Below are 21,553 nucleotides of genomic sequence, written 5' to 3'. Positions count from 1 at the left end.
TGGTGGTCTACCCCTCTAGACAATAAGATCCATGTGGGCAGGGATCAGGCCTACCGGCCCAATTGAATCGCACTATCCAAGAGCTTAGTACAGTTCTCTGCAGAGTAAGTGCTCAAAATGATTAAAACACAACAGTACGATAAGAGAAGCATTGTGGTCTAGTGGATAGAGCATGAGCCTGGAGTCAGAAGGACCTGGGTAAGGACTTGGATTCTAATTCTAGTTCCACCACTTTTCTGCTGTGCGACCTTGGGCAAGTCACCTAACTTCTCTGTGCCTCAGTTACCACATCTGTAAAAATCTGTAAAATCTAGGGATTAAGACAATGAGTCCCATGCCATGTGGGACAGGGACTTGTATCTACCCCAATGCTTATTACAGTGCCTGGAACATAGTAACCACTTAAACACCATTAAAAAAACCAAACAAAAAAAAAAAACCAAACAAAAAAAACCCAGCCCTCACATATGAAGCAATTCCAAGTTGTGGAGAACAGGTTTGGGGATGAAATCATGACAAATAAAATAAAGGACTGTGATTCCAGAAGCAAGTTTCTCCTATTGAGAAAATCTTAAAATGAAGGAAATCAGTGGTGTCAGTTTTAAAAGAGCTATTTTATACTCATGCAACTGTCCCCCCACCACCATTTTATTTATTTCAGCAGAGAGTTGGAGTAAGAAAGGAGTGCCCAATTGAAGAAATTGGGAAGTAAACAAAAGTGCTGCCACTGCTGCTCATGAAGTCCAAAGAATGAATGAAAATGAAGGCTGAGGTTGTAAGAAAGAACTGGTTTTCAGGGCACATGCAGAGTAGTTGAGAGAAAAGCAGCTTTAACCTGAAGGGGAAAAAAGAGGCTAAATGGACAAGAAGAGGCTAAGGAGGACAGGGGAAGTGACAGGAAATAATTTTATAGAGCAGGATACACCTCCTAATTTGCTGCTTACTTCCTAAATGAATGAACCCTGTGAAGTCGCTGTTTAATATGTACTGCACATCCACAAAGTCAGCAACTCATTCGGAACATACAAGAGACTCTGTCCTTGCTCGGAAGGATTTAATTTGGGATGGGAATGGCAGTCTTAGGATGTAGCGTTTCTGGCAGACTCTCTTCTCTCACCCCATCATCCCGACAAAATAAAAAGCGCCTCTAAAAGTGCATTTGTAGCCTTACAAACATCTAGGCCAGGAATTAACAGGTGGGTGTGCGCATTTGGTTGGGGGGTTGGCAGGGGTAGGAGGGGATTTACATTTTGCAAAGACTCCGAGCTGAACATTTATCATAACTGGTAGAAGAGGCACAACCTATATTCAGCCATGTTGATGCCATCCGTTTCTGCCCTCACATATGCAAGTGTTCACGAAAAAAGGTAGCTTGGAGAAGGGAGGGAAGAGAGTGAAGACATGAAATGCTCTAGATGAAAAAAACAATCAGACTTGTTGAGGATCATAAGGCAGGAGGAAAGGAAAAGGAATTAGATTAGAGAGGCCCTCTGGCTTGAAGCTGGACTTAAGTTTCCATCATTAGGCTCTAGGCACACACAAACCCAGCCAACAAACAAGTTCCCAACTGAATGATCTGTTCTCGGTAAAATCCCGGCTCTGCCATTTGCCCGCTGTATGACCTTGGGCAAGTCACTTCACTTCTCAGTTACCTCATCTGTAAAAATGGGGATTGACCTTGACCTCCCTTGACCCCACTGCCCCCTCCAGCTATCACCCCATCTCCCTCTTACACTTCCTTTCCAAACTCCTAGAGCGAGTCGTCTACAGACGCTGCCTCGAATCCCTCTTCTCCAACTGTCCCCTGGATGCCCTCCAATCTCCCCTACACTCCATCGAAACTGCCCTCTAAAAGGTCACCAATGACCTCTTCCTTGCCAAATCCAATGGATCCCATCCTAATCCTCCTCGACCTCTCAGCTGCCTTTGACGTTGTCGACCATCCCCTTCTCCTTAACTTGTTGACCAACTTTCCCTTCACGAAATCTGTCTTCTTCTGGCTCTCCTCATCTCTCTAGCCCTTCGTTCCCAGTCACCCTTGCAGGCTGCTCCTCCCCCTCCCATCCCCGAACTGTAGGGGTTCCTTAAGGGTCAGTTCTTGGTCCCCTTCTGTTCTCCAACTCTACTCACTCCCTTGGTGAACTTATTCGCTCCCACGGCTTCAACTATCATCTCTACGCAGATGATACCCAAATCTACATCTCCTCCCCTGTTCTCTCTCCCTCCCTCCAGGCTCATATCTCCTCCTGGATGTCTGCCCGCCACCTAAAATTCAACATGTCCAAGACAGAGCTCCTTATCTTTCCTCCCAAACCCTGTCCTCTCCCTGACTTTCCCGTCACTGTGGATGGCACAACCATCCTTCCTGTCTCACAAGACTGCAACCTCGGTGTCACCCAGGACTCCGCTCTTTCACCCCACATAACCAATCCGTCACCAAAACCTGCCAGTCTCACCTTCACAACATCGCCAAGATCCACCCTTTCCTCTTCATCCAAACTGCTACCTTGCAGTCACTCATCCTATCCCAACTGGATTACTGCATCGGCATCCTTTCTGATCTCCCAGCCTCCTGTCTCTCCCCTCTTCAGTCTATACTTCACTCTGCTGCCCGGATTATTTTTCCTCAGTACCGTTGTGGTCACGTCACCCCCCTCCTCAAAAATTTCCAGTGGCTGCCTGTCAACCTTCGTATCAAGCAAAAACTCCTCACTCTCGGCATCAAGGCTCTTCATCCCCTCACCCCCTCCTACTTCACCTCCCTTCTCTCCTTCTACAGCCCAGCCCGCACCCTCCGCTCCTCTGCCGCCGCTCACCTCCTCACTGGGACTCGTTCTTCCCTGTCCCGCCATCGACCCCTAGCCCATGTCCTTCCTCTGGTCCGGAACGTCCGCCTTCCTCACATCCGCCAAACTAGCATCTCCCCCCTTCAAAGCCCTACTGAGCGCTCACCTCCTTCAGGAGGCCTTCCCAGACTGAGCCCCCATTTTCCTCTGCTCCTCCTCCCCTCCCCATCACCCCCACTCCCTTCCTCTGCTCTACCCTCCTCTCCCTGCCCCACAGCACTTGCGTATATATGTGCATATTTATTATTCTATTTATTAATGATGTTATATATATGTATATATATATATATATATATATATATCTGTAATTCTATTCATTTATATTGATGCCCGTCTACTTGTTTGGTTTTGCTGTCTGACTCCTCCCTTCTAGAACGTGAGCCCTTGCTGGGTATGGATTGCCTCTATTTGATGCCGAATTGCACTTTTCATGAGCTTAGTACAATGCTCTGCACACGGTAAGCACTCAATAAATACGATCATATGAATGAGACCGTGAGCCCCACACAGGACAGGGACTGCGTCCAACTCGATTTGCTGGTGTGGCCCAGTGCTTAGTTCAGTGCCTGGCACATAGCGCTTAACAAATACCATTAGGATTAAAATGGACTGTCTCTCGACCTCTCTCCTTCAACATCATTCGTCAGCTGCCCCCAACAAAATCTGTTGGGGGTGAGAAATCTTCGGAGGGAAAGGCGCCCATCACAGCTGATGTCCCTCCATTTCACTTCCCTCCCCAAAAAGCTCCTGCCCTTTTCGCAGTCCTTTTTTTCTCACTGCGCTCTGTTCGACCTCCCGGAGCACTGCCCTAAAACCCAGTTCATTCACTCAATCGTATTTCTTGTGTGTGTGTTAATTGTGTGCAGGGCACTAGCCTGTGAGTCAGAGGTCGTGGGTTTTAATCCCCGCTCTGCCACTCATCAGCTGTGTGACTTCGGGCAAGTCACTGAACTTCTCTGTGGCTCAGCTCCCTCATCTGTGAAATGCAGATTAAGACTGTGAGCCCCCACGTGGGACAGAGGTCAGGGGTTTTAATCCCCGCTCTGCCACTCATCAGCTGTGTGACTTCGGGCAAGTCACTGAACTTCTCTGTGGCTCGGTTCCCTCATCTGTGAAATGCAGATCAAGACTGTGAGCCCCCACGTGGGACAACCTGATCTACCCCCGCTCTTAGAACAGTGTTCGGCACATAGTAAGCGTTTAGTACAGCACTCTGCACACAGTAAGCACTCAGTAAATACGACTGAATGAACAAATACTACTATCATCATTATTATGCACTTAACATATACCCTGCCTATTATGAATCAACAGTGACATTCCCCGCCCACCACGAGGTTCTCCATTCATTCATGGATTCCATCGCATTTCTTGAGCTCTTATTGGGTGCAACGCACTGGCCTAAGCGCTCGGGAGGGTACACTAGGACAAGAGACGGGCACATTCTCTGCCCACAGGGCGCCCGGGGTATGACAGTGCTCTGCACACAGTAAGCGCTCAATAAATACGACTGATTGATTGATTGATTGGGGTTGGGGGGGGGGAGGGAAGTCAGGACACAGGGAAGGAGCCAGGGCGCGGTATGGCGGGGGGTCGGGGAAAGTCAGAGCGAGTCAGAGCGCGGTATAGCGGGGAGTCAGGGCGCAGTACGGCAGGGGGGTCGGGGGGGGGGTCAGGGTGCGGTATAACGGGGGGGTCAGGGTGCGGTATAACGGGGGGTCACGGCGCGGTATAATGGGGGGTCAGGGCGCGGTATGGCAGGGGGCCGGGGGGGAGTTATATCAGGGCGTGATATGGAGGGGGCTCCGGGGGGGTCCGAGAGCGGGATAGCGGGAGGTCAGGGCGCGGTATAGTGGGGGGTCAGGGCGCGGTATGGCAGGGGGTCGGGGGGGGAGTTATCAGGGCGTGATATGGAGGGGGCTCCGGGGGGGTCCGAGAGCGGGATAGCGGGGGTCAGGGCGCGGTATGGCAGGGGGTCGGGGGGGAGTTATCAGGGCGTGATATGGAGGGGGCTCCGGGGGGGTCCGAGAGCGGGATAGCGGGGGTCAGGGCGAGGTATAGTGGGGGGTCAGGGCGCGGTATGGCAGGGGGTCGGGGGGGGGGGTCAGGGCGCGGTATAGAAGGGGCTCCGGGAGGTCAGAGCGCGCTATAGCGGGGGTCAGGGCGCGGTATGGCAGGGGGTCGGGGGGGGTCAGGGTGCGGTATAACGGGGGGTCAGGGTGCGGTATAACGGGGGGTCAGGGCGCGGTATAGTGGGGGGTCAGGGCGCGGTATGGCAGGGGGTCGGGGGGGAGTTATCAGGGCGTGATATGGAGGGGGCTCCGGGGGGGTCCGAGAGCGGGATAGCGGGGGTCAGGGCGCGGTATGGCAGGGGGTCGGGGGGGGGGTCAGGGTGCGGTATAACGGGGGGTCAGGGTGCGGTATAGTGGGGGGTCAGGGCGCGGTATGGCAGGGGGTCGGGGGGGGGTCAGGGCGCGGTATAGAAGGGGCTCCGGGAGGTCAGAGCGCGCTATAGCGGGGGTCAGGGCGCGGTATGGCAGGGGGTCGGGGGAGGGGGTCAGGGCGCGTACGGAGGAGGGTCTGCGGGGGTCAGAGCGCGGTATGGCAGGGGGTGGGGGGTCAGGACGTGGTACGGAGGGGGCTCGGGGGGGGGGTCCTAGAGCGGTATAGCGGGGGGTCAGGGAGCCGTATGAAGGGGGGTCTAGGGGGGTCAGGGCGCGGTATGGAGGGGGCTCCGGGGGGGGGGGTCAGGGCGCCGTATGAAGGGGGGTCTAGGGGGGTCAGGGCGCGGTATGGAGGGGGCTCCGGGGGGGGGGTCCTAGAGCGGTATAGCGGGGGGTCTGGGGGGGTCAGGGCGCGGTATGAAGGGGGGTCTGGGGGTTCAGAGGTTGTTATAACGGGGGTCAGGGCGCGGTATGAAGGGAGGTCTGGGGGGTCAGAGGTCATCATCATCATCATCATCATTCGTATTTATTGAGCGCTTACTATGTGCAGAGCACTGGACTAAGCGCTCGGGAAGTCCAAGTCGGCAACATCTAGAGACGGTCCCTGCCCAACAGCGGGCTCACAGTCTGAAAGGGGGAGGCGGAGAACAAAACCAGACATGCCGACAAAATAAAATAGGATAGAATAGATAGGTCGTTCTAGCGAGGGTCGGGGCGCGGTACGGCAGGAGGTCGTGGGGGGGGGGGGGTCAGGGCGCGGTACGTCGGGGGGCCCCGCCCGCCCGCCCGCTCCTCCGCCCGGGTCGGCACCTCCTGGAAGAGCTCGAGGCTGTAGGTGTTGTCGTCGTCGGCGAAGAAGAGGACGGCGGGCTTGCGGGGCCGGTGGCGGTGCCGCTGCCGGAGCCAGGCCAGGCCGGCGTTGCGCTGCTCGGTGGCCCGGGGCAGGCCGGGCCGCTTGTAGCGGCGGGGCGTGGGCACGTGCAGGTGGGTGCAGGGCAGGCCGGCCCGCGCCAGGAGCCCGCTCACCAGCTCGCTGCGCCCCGCCGCGTCCTCCACCAGGATCCAGTGCAGCCGCGACACCTGCCGGAACGTGTTGGCCAGCCGCGTCAGCTCCGCTTTCTGCACCGGACGGCTGTAGGTGGGCGTGATGGCGTAGATGGTGGGCACCGCCGGCACCGCCGGCACCGCCGGCAGCGGGGAGCCCGGCCGCCCGGCCCGGCCCGCGGAGCCCGCCCGGGGACGCCGCGCCGGCCCCCGCGGGGACACGTCCATCACGATGATCACCACCAGACCCCACGGCAGGAGCACGAGGAAGCGGCTGAACACGGACCACTTCATGCTGCCCGGACGGACGACGGGGGGGGGGACGCTGGCTCGGCGCCCGCTGCCCGCCGCGCTCACGGGCGCCGCCTCGCGGCCGCCGCGGGCCGAGCGCGCCGCCGGACGGCGCTTTCCAAGCGCTCGGTCCGGCGCTGTGCACACAGTCAATATGGATGAATGAATGAATGAATGGATGAGCGGGGCGAGGGCCGGGCTCACGGGCGCCGCCTCCAGGCCGTCGCGGGCCGGGCGCGCCGCCGGACGGCACTTTCCAAGCGCTCGGTCCAGCGCTCTGCACACAGTCAATATGGATGAATGAATGAATGGATGAGCGGGGCGGGGGCCGGGCTCACGGGCGCCGCCTCCAGGCCGCCGCGGGCCGGGCGCGCCGCCGGACTGCTCTTTCCAAGCGCTCGGTCCAGCGCTCTGCGCACAGTGAGTGTTCCATCAAGATGAATGAATGAATGGATGAGCGGGGCGAGGGTCGGGCTCACGGGCGCCGCCTCGCGGCCGCCGCGGGCCGGGCGCGCCGCCGGACTGCACTTTCCAAGCGCCTGGTCCGGCGCTGTGCACACAGTGAGCGCTCTATCAATATGGATGAATGAATGAATGAATGAATAGATGAGCGGGGCGAGGGCCGGGCTCACGGGCGCCGCCTCCAGGCCGCCGCCGGCTGGGCGCGCCGCCGGACGGCACTTTCCAAGCGCTCGGTCCGGCGCTGTGCGCACAGTCAGTATGGATGAATGAATGAATGGATGAGCGGGGCGGGGGCCGGGCTCACGGGCGCCGCCTCGCGGCCGCCGCGGGCCGGGCGCGCCGCCGGACTGCACTTTCCAAGCGCTCGGTCCAGCGCTCTGCGCACAGTGAGTGTTCTGTCAATATGGATGAATGAATGGATGAGCGGGGCGAGGGCCGGGCTCACGGGCGCCGCCTCGCGGCCGCCGCGGGCTGGACGCGCCGGACTCTACTTTCCAGGCGCTCGGTCCAGTGCTCTGCGCACAGTGAGTGCTCTATCAATATGGATGAATGAATGAATGAATGGATGAGCGGGGCGAGGGCCGGGCTCACGGGCGCCGCCTCGCGGCCGCCGCGGGCTGGGCGCGCCGCCGGACTCTACTTTCCAAGCGCTTGGTCCAGCGCTCTGCGCACAGTGAGCGCTCAGTCAATGTGGATGAATGAATGAATGGATGAGCGGGGAGAGGGCCGGGCTCACGGGCGCCGCCTCCAGGCCGCCGCGGGCCGGGCGCGCCGCCGGACGGCACTTTCCAAGCGCTCGGTCCAGCGCTGTGCGCACAGTCAATATGGATGAATGAATGAATGGATGAGCGGGGCGAGGGCCGGGCTCAAGGGCGCCGCCTCCAGGCCGCCGCGGGCCGGGCGCGCCGCCGGACTGCACTTTCCAAGCGCTCGGTCCAGCGCTGTGCGCACAGTCAATATGGATGAATGAATGAATGGATGAGCGGGGCGAGGGCCGGGCTCACGGGCGCCGCCTCGCGGCCGCCGCGGGCCGGGCGCGCCGCCGGACTGCACTTTCCAAGCGCTCGGTCCAGCGCTGTGCACACAGTGAGCGCTCAATCAATACGATTGAATGAATGAATGAGCGGGGCGAGGGCCGGGCTCACGGGCGCCGCCTCGAGGCCGCCGCGGGCTGGGCGCGCCGGACTGCACTTTCCAGGCGCTCGGTCCAGTGCTGTGCACACAGTGAGCGCTCAATCAATACGAATGAATGGATGGATGAATGAATGGATGGATGGATGGATGGATGGATGGTTGGATGGATGAGCGGGGCGAGGCCTCCGCGGGCGGGGCGAGGCCTCGAGGCCTCCGCGGGCAGGGCGCGCCGGACTGCACTTTCCAGTCGCTCGGTCCAGTGCTGTGCACACAGTGAGCGCTCAATCAATACGATTGAATGAATGAATGAATGAATGAATGAATGAATGAATGAATGATGGGGGCGAGGTCCGGGCTCACGGGCGCCGCCTCGAGGCCGCCGCCCCAGTTGCCGAATTGCACCTGCCAAGCGCTCAGTCCAGTGCTCCGCACCCAGTAGGCGCTCGATCGATACGATTGATTGAATGAAGGAAGGAATGAGCGGGGCGAGGGCCCGCGGGCCGGGCGCGCCGAACTGCACTTTCCAAGCGCCCGGTCAATCAATCAATCAATCAATCAATCGTATTTATCGAGCGCTTACTGTGTGCAGAGCACTGGACTAAGCGCTTGGGAAGTACAAGTTGGCAACATATAGAGACGGTCCCTACCCAACAGCGGGCTCACAGTCTAAAAGGGGGAGACAGACAACAAAACCAAACATACTAACAAAATAAAATAGAATAGATATGTACAAGTAAAATAGAGTAATAAATACGTACAAACATATATACATATATACAGGTGCTGTGGGGAAGGGAAGGAGGTAAGATGGGGGGGATGGAGAGGGGGACGAGGGGGAGAGGAAGGAAGGGGCTCAGTCTGGGAAGGCCTCCTGGAGGAGGTGAGCTCTCAGCAGGGCCTTGAAGGGAGGAAGAGAGCTAGCTTGGCGGATGGGCAGAGGGATTGGGGGCATTCCAGGCCCGGGGGAGGACGTGGGCCGGGGGTCGATGGCGGGACGGGCGAGAACGAGGCCTAACGGTGAGGAGATTAGTGGCGGAGGGTGCGGGCCGGGCTGTAGAAGGAGAGAAGGGAGGTGAGGTAGGAGGGGGCGAGGGGATGGACAGCCTTGAAGCCCAGGGTGAGGAGTTTCTGCTTGATGCGCAGATTGATTGGTAGCCACTGGAGATTTTTGAGGAGGGGAGTAACATGCCCAGAGCGTTTCTGGACAAAGACAATCCGGGCAGCAGCATGAAGTATGGATTGAAGTGGAGAGAGACAGGAGGATGGGAGATCGGAGAGGAGGCTGATGCAGTAGTCCAGACGGGATAGGATGAGAGCTCGAACGAGCAGGGTAGCGGTTTGGATGGAGAGGAAAGGGCGGATCTTGGCGACGTTGCGGAGCTGAGACCGGCAGGTTTTGGTGACGGCTTGGACGTGAGGGGTGAACGAGAGAGCGGAGTCGAGGATGACACCAAGGTTGCGGGCTTGTGAGACGGGAAGGATGTGGTAGTGCCGTCAACAGAGATGGGAAAGTCAGGGAGAGGGCAGGGTTTGGGAGGGAAGACAAGGAGTTCAGCCTTGGACATGTTGACGGGGTGGGGTGGGTCCCGTGCCGCGCACACGGTAAAAGCCCTCGATTATGCGGTTGGGTGGCTGAGCAGGGTGCGGGCACGGGAGCCCGCTGGGAGCTCCCGGGCCGCCAGACCGAGGCCGGGAAAAAGCAAGGGGGGACGGACGGGGGGACGGACGGAGGGAGGGAGGGAGGGAGCCGGAATCTCCCCGGAGGGGAGGGCAAGGGCCTGCGGCCGGCCGATGGTGGTACTCGGGTGGGCACCGCTGGGCCCGGCCCGGCCCGGCCCGGCCGTTGGCTCTCTGTGCCCCTCGAAAACCCTGCAACCTCTCTGGGGAACATCTACCCAGGCGCTTCAAACTCCCGGGGCCCGCGCTGGGCGAGGGAGGAAGAGTTGCGGTCCAGGGGCAGGAGTTGGTGGGGAAAGCCCAACGTGGAGGGCACTATTAATCAATCAATCAATCGTATTGATTGAGCGCTTACTGTGTGCAGAGCACTGTACTAAGCGCTTGGGAAGTACAAGTTGGCAACATAACTCTATTACTCTATTTATTATTACTCTATTTATTACTCTATTTATTATTACTCTATTTATTGCTACTCTTTATTATTACTCTATTCATTACTACTCTATTATTACTCTGTTTATTCATTATTACTCTATTTCTGCTCTATTTATTATTACTCTATTACTGCTCTACTTATTTATTTATTATTAGTCTATTCATTACTACTCTATTATTACTCTATTCATTACTACTCTATTATTACTCTGTTTATTCATTATTACTCTATTTCTGCTCTATTTATTATTACTCTATTACTACTCTATTTACTTATTTATTATCAGTCTATTCATTGCTACTCTATTATTACTCTATTACTCTATTTATTACTATTCTATTTATTACCATATTTATTCATTATTGCTCTATTAATTACTACTCTGTTATTACTCTATTACTACTCTATTATTGCTCTTTACTTATTACTACTCTATTTATTACTCTATTTATTACTCTATGACTGCTCTATTTATTACTACTCTATTATTGCTCTATTTATTATTACTGTATTCATTATTACTCTATTAGTGCTCTATTTATTATTACTCGGTTTATTTATTACTCTATCACTACTCTATTCATTACTACTGTATTTATTTATTATTACTCTATTATTGCTGTATTTATTCATTATTACTCTATTACTACTCTGTTATTGCTCTATTTATTTATTATTGCTCTATTACTACTCTATTTTTTATTACTCTATTACTACTCCATTACCACTCTATTATCAATCAGTCGCATTTATTGAGCGCTTACTGTGTGCAGAGCACTGTACTAAGCGCTTGGGAAGTACAAGTTGGCACATATATTTATTACTTATCTATTTATGTATTACTACTCTATTTATTAATACTCTATTTATTTATTACTCTATTCATTAATTTTATTTGTACATATTTTTCTATTTATTTTATTGTGTTACTATGTTTTGTTTTGTTCTCTGTCTGCCCCTTCTAGACTGTGAGCCTGCTGTTGGGTAGGGACCGTCTCTGTGTGTTGCCGACTTGTACTTCCCAAGGGCTTAGTACAGTGCTCCGCACACAGTAAGCGCTCAGTAAATACGATTGAATGAATGAATGAATGAATGAACGCCGTCGCCGGCAGACCGGCACGGGCGACTTCCCAGCGGCAGGTCTGCACGGAGTTCACCTCCTCCAGGAGGCCTTCCCAGATTGATCACGGTGCCTCGTTCTCGCCTGTCCCGCCGTCGACTCCCGGCCCATGTCCTCCCCCTGGCCTGGAGTGCCCTCCCTCTGCCCATCCGCCAAGCTAGCTCTCTTCCTCCCTTCAAAGCCCTACTGAGAGCTCACCTCCTCCAGGAGGCCTTCCCAGACTGAGCCCCCTCCTTCCTCTCCCCCTCCCCTCCGCCTTACCTCCTTCACCTCCCCACAGCACCTGTGTATATATATAAAAGCCCACTGTTGGGTAAGGACTGTCTCTATACGTTGCCAACTAGTACTTCCCAAGTGCTTAGTACAGTGCTCTGCACACAGTAAGCGCTCAATAAATATGATTGATTGATTTATATATATATATGTTTGTACATATTTATTACTCTATTCTATTTATTTTATTTTCATATGTTTTGTTTTGTTGTCTGTCTCCCCCCTTCTAGACTGTGAGCCCGCTGTTGGATAGGGACCGTCTCTATATGTTGCCAATTTGTACTTCCCAAGCACTTAGTACAGTGCTCTGCACACAGTAAGCGCTCAATAAATACGATTGAATGAATTGAGCCCCTTTTTCCTCTCCTCCTCCCTATCCCCCAGCCCTACCTCCTTCCCCTCCCCACAGCACTTGTATATATATTGGTACAGATTTATTACTCTATTTTACTTGTACATATTTACTATTCCATTAATTTTGTTAATGATGTGCATACAGTGTTCTGCACACAGTAAGCGCTCAATAAATACGATTGAATGAATATAGCTATAATTCTATTCTGACGATTTTGACCCCTGTTTACATGTTTTGTGTCTGTCTCCCCCTTCCAATAATAATAATAATGATGGTATTTGTTAAGCATTTACTATGTGCCAAGCACTGTTCTAAGCGCTGGGGAGGTTACAAGGTGATCAGGTTGTCCCACGTGGGGCTCACAATTTTAATCCCCATTTTACAGATGAGGTAACTGAGGCACCAAGAAGTTAAGTGACTTACCCAAAGTCACACAGCTGACACTTGGTAGAGCCGGGATTTGAATCCATGACCTCTGACTCCAAAGCCCGTGCTCTTTCCACTGAGCCACGCTGCTTCTCCAGCTTACTTTGTTTAGTGATTCAGACAGAAAACACAACTAGGGATTACGTTCTGCAATATGACCTGAAATGATATCGGTGTTCCATGAATGCTTGCTAGACATAAAGGCATAAAGGTAGCAGACAACACAAGCGAAGCATCTACCTAAAATTTATACCACTTCATCACTATATCTCTGAGCAGTAGTAGTATTAGTGGTAGTAAACAATCACCTTGCCCTCTCCTACTGCACCTCAATCAATCAATCAATCAATCGTATTTATTGAGCGCTTCCTATGTGCAGAGCACTGTACTAAGCGCTTGGGAAGTACAAATTGGCAACACATAGAGACAGTCCCTACCCAACAGTGGGCTCACAGAGTAACCTCGCTACTCTCCTACTACAACCCGAGTGCATAGTTTAGTGCTCTGCACAGAGTAAGCGCTCAATAAATATGGTTGAATGAATGAACTCTTCTTGCACACTTCGCTCCTCTAATGCTGACCTCACTGGGCCTCGATCTCGGCTATCTCGCTGCCCACCTCTCGGCCATGTCCTTCCTCTGGCCTGGAATGCACCCCCCCTTCAAATCCGAAACACAACTACTCTCCTCCCCTTCAAAGCCTTATTGAAGGCCCAACTGTCAATATGTCCAAGACTGAACTCCTTATCTTCCCTCCCAAACCCTGCCCTCTCCCTGACTTTCCCATCACTGTTGACGGCACTACCATCCTTCCCATCTCACAAGCCCGCGACCTTGGTGTCATCCTCGACTCTGCTCTCTCGTTCACCCCTCACATCCAATCCGTCCCCAAAACCTGCCAGTCTCAGCTCCGCAATATCGCCAAGATCCGCCCTTTCCTCTCCATCCAAATCGCTACCCTGCTGGTTCAGTCTCTCATCCTATCCTGACTGGACTACTGCATCAGCCTCCTCTCTGATCTCCCATCCTCCTGTCTCTCCCCACTTCAGTCTATACTTCACACTGCTGCCCGGATCATCTATGTGCAGAAACGCTCCGGGTATGTTACTCCCCTCCTCAAAAATCTCCAGTGGCTACCAGTCAACCTACGCATCAAGCAAAAACTCCTCACTCTCGGCTTCAAGGCTGTCCATCACCTCTCCCCCACCCACCTCTCCTCCCTTCTCTCTTTCTACAGCCCAGCCCGCACCCTCCTCTCCTCTGCTGCTAACCTCCTCACTGTGCCTCGTTCTCGCCTGTCCCACCGTCGACCCCCAGCCCACATCCTCCCCCTGGCCTGGAATGCCCTCCCTCTGCACATCTGCCAAGCTGGCTCTCTTCCTCCCTTCAAAGCCCTACTGAGAACTCACCTCCTCCAGGAGACCTTCCCAGACTGAGCCCCCTTTTTCCTCTCCCCCTCCCCATCCCCCCGTCCTACCTCCTTCACCTCCCCACAGAATCTGTATATAAGTTTGTACAGATTTATTACTCTTTTTTACTTGTACGTATTTACTATTATATTTATTTTAATGATTATGTTGCCAATTTTTACTTTCCAAGCACTTAGTACAGTGCTCTGCACACAGTAAGCGCTCAATGAATACGATTGAATGAATGAATGAATGAATGAAGCCTTCCCTGACTAAGCCTCCTCTCCTCTTCTCTCCCTCCCTTCTGCGTCGCCCTGACTTGTTCCCTTCATTCATCCTGCCTCCCAGCCCCCCAACACATATTTATAGATCTGTTATTTGTTTATTAATGTCTGTCTCCCACTCTAGACTATGAGCTCGCTGTAGGCAGGCAATGTGTCTGTTGTATCACCTTCTCCAGGAGACCCTCCCAGATTTAGCCCCCCCTTTTTCTCTGCTCCCCCTCCCCATCACCCTGACTCACTCCCTTTGCTCCACCTCCGTCCCCGCCCCACAGCACTTGTGTATTTATGTACATATTTATAATTATAATTCTGTTTATTTTTAATAATGATATATCTATATCTATAATTCTATTTATTTATAAAGATGCTACTAATGCGTGCTTACTTGTATTGATGTCTGTCTACCCCCTTCTAGACTGTGAGTCCGTTGTGGGCAGGGATTGTCTCTGTTGCTGAACTGTACTTCCTAAGCGCTTAGTACAGTGCTCTGCACACAGTAAGCTCTCAATAAATACGATTGAATGAATGAATGAATGGTGATGCCGCTTCCCTCTGCTGAACTCTCCCAAGCTCTTAGTATAGTACTGTACATGCAATGCTAGTGAGTGATTGGAGAGGAAGTGGTAAATGACAAGGAAAGAATATGGAGAGAAAAGGAAAAAGGAACTAGAGAATAGGTGGAAGCCATAAATTAACATCTATATCTCTTTCAAGAGAGAAAAAAGATATGATAGGTGAGGAGCTGCCTCCCCTCCCAGTCCATCCTTCACTCTGCTGCCCAGATCATTTTTCCAAAACAAGTTCAGTCCACATCTTCCACTCTTCAAGAGCCTCCAGTGGTTGCCCATCCACCTTCATGTAAAACAGAAACCCCTTTCCATTGGCTTTAAAGCACTCAACCAGCTCACCCCCCCTCCTATCTCACCTTACTAATTTTCTACCACAACTCAATCAGAGGACCTGGGTTCTAATCGTCACTCTGCCACTTGCCTACTGTGTGTCCTTGGGCAAATAATAATTATAATAATAATTATGGCATTTGTTAAGCGCTTACTATGTGCCAAGCACTGTTCTAAGCACGGGGGTAGATATACGGTAATCATGTTGTCCCACGTGGGGCTCACAGTCTTAATCCCCATTTTACAGATGAGGCAACTGAGGCACAGAGAAGTTAAGTGATTTGCCCAAAGTCACACAGCTGATAGGTGGCAGAGCCGGGTTTAGAGCCCACGACCTCTGACTCCCAAGCCCGTGCTCTTTCCACTAAGCCACGCTGCTTCTCTTAACTTCTTTGGGTGTCAGTTTCCTCATCTGCAAAATGGGGATTCAATAACTGTTCTCCTTACCCTTTAGACCGATAATCCCCTGTGGTTCAGAGGCTGTATCCAACCTGATTATCTTGTACCTGCCCCAGCGCATAGTACAGTGCTCGGCACACAATATGCACTTAGCTAATACTAAACTAGCTCTCTTCCTCCCTTCAAAGCCCTAGTGAGAGTTCACCTTCTCCAGGAGGCCTTCCCAGACTGAGCTCCCCCTTATCCTCTACTCCTTATTGCCCTATTCCCTCCCTCTGCCATACCCCCTTCCCTTCCCCACAGTACTTGTGTATATTTGTACATATTTATTATTCTATTTATTTTATTAATGATGTGTATGTATCTGTACTTCTATTTATTCCAGTGGTATTGACACCTGTCTACTTGTTCTGTTTTGCTGTCTGTCTCCCCCTTCTAGACTATGAGCCCGTTGTTGGGTAGGGACTGTCTCTATATGTTGCCAAATTGTACTTTCCAAGTGCTTAGTATGGTGCTCTGCACACAGTAAGCACTCAATAAATATGATTGTATGAATGAATGAATACTGTCATCCTCAGGCAATTTGAAAGTTACTTTCCCAGAGGCAGTATGTCTTTTAGTCTCTCCCCACTTTCTATTCTTTCTGTCAGTCCCTCTTTCTGGCCTTTCAGTTCTTTCTCTTCATTCTTCAGCAACTGTACTCTTTTCCACCTTTCTCTCTCCCTCCTGTACAGTTAAATATATATATCTTATATATATATATAAAGAGAGAGAGAGAAGAGGAAACAGAAAGTCGAGCTGCTGAAAAAGGAAAAAGAAAAAACTCCAAAAGCCAGGGACAAGGACTGACAGAGAGTCCCAAGGAGAAGGATAGGCTGAGCAGAAGGGAGTAATAGAAAAAGGGGAGCAGCAACAAGGGAATTAGAAGAACAGAGTAGAAGAGGGGCAAAGGCCTGAGGAAAAGCAGAGAACAGCAGAGAACATTGCATGGAAGAAGGAAAAGGGTTGGGTCAAAAGGAAAATAAGACGACATCAAGAAAAGAACAAGAACAGCGAGATCAAGGAAGTTGAACAGAAACACAATTAGTAGAGTTAAAGACAAATGTAGAATCGAGGAAACAGACCGTCAAGGATAAGTTAAGGAATCTAGAGAGATTTGCACTTCTGTTCATTTCTGATTAAATATTTTACCAAACTGCATACACCTTGCTTGAATTTTGGCTTCTAAATCCTTCTCTTCACTAGATCCAAAAAAGAATTTGCACATCTTAAATTCTGTTTTGCATCTTAGAGTTGTTAAAGATGTCTAACTTGGTGGCAAGGTTTAAGTCACAAATCTCACTTGTTACATCTGCCCAAACCTCTACTACATCTTGGCTCTAGAGGATCAAACATGGTGGGAAATTAACCTGAACTGTCTTGAGCAATTGGGAACATATGTGCAGAGTTTAAACATCCTGAGAATGAGCCCGCTTTACTTCTACCTACAATCTATAGCTGTCTTCTTTTAGGTGAAGATGATGTGACCTCATCAATCAATCAGTCGTATTTATTGAACACATACTAAGCGCAGAGCATGGTACTATGTGATTGGAAGAGTAGAATACAACAGGATTAACAGACATGTTCCCTGTGCATAATGAGTTTACAGCCTAAAGGGAAGGGTCAGTTTTATTGTGGACTCCACCCTTCATGCTTGGTGGTCCACAGAAATCCAATACCAGTCTTTCTAAGGCAACAAAGTGGATAAAGGACTTCAAAAGAATACTAAAAATCTGAGGCCCCACATAAGGAACACTGGGAATTCAGTTCTACTGGATAAGCAGTAGTTCATTTGTGAGACTGTGGTGTATTAGCTGAGATGGATCAAAGCTTGACTGGCTTCTGAATTTTATTAGGAGGAGAATCAGCTCTCTCTCTGGTCAGGCTCATTTGCAGTTCTCCCGTAGTTACGAACTCTCACTACTAGCATTCGGCTTTTTGGGCCTGTTCCTCAATCTGTCTCTTCGCCAGAAACTAAGTTGATTCAGAGAAAAGGCTATTTTTCAAACAGTCAAATGCAATACCTTATTTTAAGGCCCTGCTGGTACCTATAAACACAGTTAACCTGTTTCCGGGATACTATTAAAAACTAAATATCTTTATTCAACTAATTTAAATTGTCAGTTCATGTCAAGATGAAAAATTCTAGTGGCTCTCATCAATTAACTATTCATGTTTCCTGCTTTAATTGAGCATTTCCAAAATATGGTTTATCAAAAGCCTACAAATATGGGTACTTTGTACAGTGCTTTGCACACAGTAAGCACTCAATGAGTACGATTGAATGAATGGGCAGGACAGAGGCTAATTATAATTCAAGGGGAAATTCCTGCTGATAAAAAATACCAGATTACTTGGCAATTTACTTGTAGTACTTTAAATGGAATATATATGTGTATATATATATATATATATATATATATGTAATATTAAAATAGTTCAGGCTCTCAAATAGGTTCAGCTATCATTAGAAAAATGTAATATAAATGGAAATCCACGTGAAAGCAGAAGGGACAGTGCCTCTAAATGGGAACATCTGAGCAGTAAGAAAGATTATTAACAATTAGCATGATTAGCGGAGGAAATGAAATCTTAAAAGTATAAAAAAAACTGTAATGGGGGAAAAACCGATTCAATTTATCCCCAAACAAAAACATCACTAGACTGAATAGACAATACAATTCCCTTTTAAAGTATAAAAAAGTAGCATTTATCTCAAACGGAACGCCCTTCCTCTTCATATCCTGCAATTACATTACTCTCCCCACTTTATTATTGAAGGCACATCTCCAAGAGACCTTCCCAGGCTTAGTCCTCATTTCCTCTTCTCTCACTCCCTTCTGCATCACCTTTGCACTTGGAACTGCTTCCTTTATTCACCTCTCCCTCAGCCCCACAGCACTTATGTGGATATCCATAATTTATTTATTTATACTAACATCTGTCTCCCCTTCTAGACTTTAAACTTGGTGTGGGTAGAGAACGTGCCTATCAACTCTGCTATATTGTACTGCCCCAAGTGCTTAGTACAGTGCTCTGCACAGAGTAAGCGCTCAATAAATACGATTGATTGAAATGGCTTTGTATGCTACATGGTTTCACATTTATTGGAACATATATGTTAAGGCTACATATGAATAATTTTTATGGTATTTGTTAAGCATATACCATGTGCCAGGCACTGTACTAAGTGCTTGGGTAGGTACAAGGTAATCAGTTGGACACAATCCATGTCCAACATGGGGCTCACAGTATTGATTCCCATTTAACAGATGAGGTAACTGAGGCACAGAGATGTGAAATGACTTGCCTAAGGTCACCCAGCAGACAAGTAGAGGAGTTGGGATTACAACTCGGATCCTTCTGACTCACAGGCCTGGGCTGTATTCACTAGGCCACGCTGTTTCTCAAAACAAATTCTATAGAGTCGAGCTTAACTTCTGGATTTTCTTCCAAAGCTTATATCCTAACCAAATCATCAAAACAAAGAAACTAAAGTGGAAACTATTTTTTAAGATTGCTAAGCTTTAATTAACTTAATATAGTTTAATGGATTAAAATTGGGGAACACGCCCAGAGACCGGATGAGAGAAGAATAATTACGCTATTAGTATAAACATACTAAAAGGGTAAGATAAGATATGTATTTGGAGAAAATAGCCTAAGCAGCAGACGAGTTTAATACTTTTCCATATAACTGACTAGGCTCTTATAAACAACAATTTTAAGTTGATCTGTGGTTGATAATAAAGGTTGGTGAAAGTCACAAGGGTAATTAACATAATTACCTAACTTCAGAGCCTATGCACATCCACTCAGTTTATTTTCATTTAATCTTTTTAATTATATGTGTTAAAAAGTGTATTCTTCATCTTCTGCATTAATGATGCCTTAGATCGCCGGCAGTGCCAGTCAGGCTTTTACATTCATTTGCTATTTCCAAATAAACAAAACAAAAGGTCAAGAAAGCATCTCATCTGAGAAATCAACAGAAAAATAATATGCAATCACTAAATATTTTAGAATTTTGATCTAACTGTTGGTAGTTTGGATTTAGTCTTTTACCATAGTCTTTGGCCTTCCGAGAGGTTAGTGTATAGCATTTAATCACATTTGACATTTAGGCCTTGGGTTAGAAAGAAACTGTTCAGATGCTGATCTGAACTGGGTAAAGGGCATTCTTGGAGAGGCTATTTTTCTCCTCACCAAACGTGTTGGGATAATCGGGTCGTGTTGTTGTATGCTGTCGAGTCGTAGCTTACCCATAACGACTCCATGGACACCGGTCCCCCAGAACGCTCCACCTCCATCTGCAATCGTTCTGGTAGTGTAGCTATAGAGTTTTCTTGCTCAAAATAGAAAAGTGGTTTACCATTGCCTCCTTCGACGTAGTACACTTGAATCTGCGCCCTCAGCTCTCTTCCGTGCCGCTGCTGCCCAGCACAGGTGAGTTTTGACTTGTAGCAGATTGCCGTCCGCTCACTAGCCACTGTCCAAGCCAGGAATGGAATGGATAGGCCTCTGCTTGATTCTCCCTCCTGTAACCGAGACTGGCAGAATATTGGAAACTTTCCAGGCACGATCCTGAAAGGAGACAATCGGGTACAATATGGTTAAATTATTTAAGTTCCTCAGTAATATCAAGCATGTGATCCGAATTGAATCAGAATGTTTTAGATGCAGTAGTTAATAATGTTCAATACAAGCCCAGATAGTTCAGAGGGTTCCTTCTCAAATGTGGATTTCTCAATGCTGTAGATTGTAAGGTCACTGTGAGCAGTGATGTATCTCCCAATTCTGTTATATTGTACTCTCCCCAGAGCTTAGTATAGTGCTCTGCACACAGCAAGTGCTTAATAATACGATTGATGAGTTGATTGACTCAACTAGTAAAAGACAACCGTAAATTTCCAAGCTAGGAGGCATCGAAACTGCTTCTTTAACCTTCCTTTAGTCTTGGCTCTCTGCCCGCAGCCCAGGGCTCGAATCACGTGGAATACGTACCTGAGTAGTGACAGGGAGCAGAGTTCTGGCCAGGAGGAAAGGGGAAAAAGCCTCCTTCTACTTTCCCCACCGGAGCTGACTTTGTGCCGCTGCTTGGGGCTAAAACTGCACAGAGTGGGGCCTTGACTGAAAGTTGGGGTGTAAATGAACTCTGGGCACGGGAAAGGTAAGACACCCGTTCCTTCCTCCTTCTAGAACTGAATTAGCTATATTGTAATTGCTTTCTTGGAAAAGTCTGGCTCTCATGAAATTACATCTTCTAAAGTATCAAGTCAATGGGAAGTAGGGGATTAAGTTCTTGAGTTCTCAGATGGGGAAAAAAAACTTTTGATGAATTTTTCTACTCAAAGTACCCATTCTATTTAATGGTTCACATTTTGCAACAGCAGAAGATGCAGGACCAACTCTGATTTTTCATTCTTTTACAGAGTATAAGCAGTGACCTTATTCACACCATAGTTTTGCCCTTGCATTATGCATTCATGCCCAAATGTCAATGAGAAGCAGTTTAGCCTAGTAGATAACACACAGGCTTGGGAGTCAAAGACCTGGGATCTAATCCTGGCTCTGCCACTGGCCTGCCATGTGACCTTGGGCAAGTCACTTAACTTCTCTGGACCTGTTTCCTCATCTGTAAAATACGGTTTAAATACATATTCTCCCTTATGCTTAGACTGTGAGCCTCATATGGGACAGGAACTGCATCCAACCTGATTATCCAGTAGTTAATACAGGATTTGGCACAGAGTAAGTGCTTGTTATTATTATATAGTAATATAGTAATAATAATATATAAACTTAAATTTTAGGGGGCTAAAATTTACTAAGTGCTTAATCGCTAATCTCCCCATTTTACATCCCTTAATGCCACTTCAGCACTTTTGCACCTAAACAATTAAATACTCCCAATTTCCTCAGCACTTATGTCCATATCTTATACAAGCTATTATGACCTCTTAACTGTAATTCACTAATGTGTCTATCTCTCTGTATTGTAAATTCCTTAAAT

General features: G+C 49.5%; 1 protein-coding gene and 1 non-coding gene across 2 annotated transcripts in view; both read right to left on the bottom strand.

The window, feature by feature from the left end:
• Nucleotides 1-6,628, bottom strand: part of B3GAT2 (beta-1,3-glucuronyltransferase 2) — a 64,435-nt gene extending 57,807 nt beyond the window's left edge. The window contains exon 1 of the mRNA XM_038761873.1: nt 6,101-6,628. Coding sequence (XP_038617801.1) covers nt 6,101-6,628 — 528 coding nt within the window. The remainder of the gene's footprint in view (nt 1-6,100) is intronic.
• Nucleotides 6,629-19,996: 13,368 nt separating this feature from the next.
• On the bottom strand, nt 19,997-20,134 carry LOC119935122. The gene has a single exon (XR_005453084.1). It is a non-coding gene; the product is annotated as a small nucleolar RNA SNORA7 (small nucleolar RNA).
• Nucleotides 20,135-21,553: the final 1,419 nt, after the last annotated feature.

The sequence above is a fragment of the Tachyglossus aculeatus genome, chromosome 1 (assembly GCF_015852505.1).
Source record: "Tachyglossus aculeatus isolate mTacAcu1 chromosome 1, mTacAcu1.pri, whole genome shotgun sequence".
Taxonomy (NCBI): domain Eukaryota; kingdom Metazoa; phylum Chordata; class Mammalia; order Monotremata; family Tachyglossidae; genus Tachyglossus; species Tachyglossus aculeatus.
Note: the sequence above shows the minus strand (reverse complement) of the source record. Positions and strands in the feature narration are given on the sequence as shown.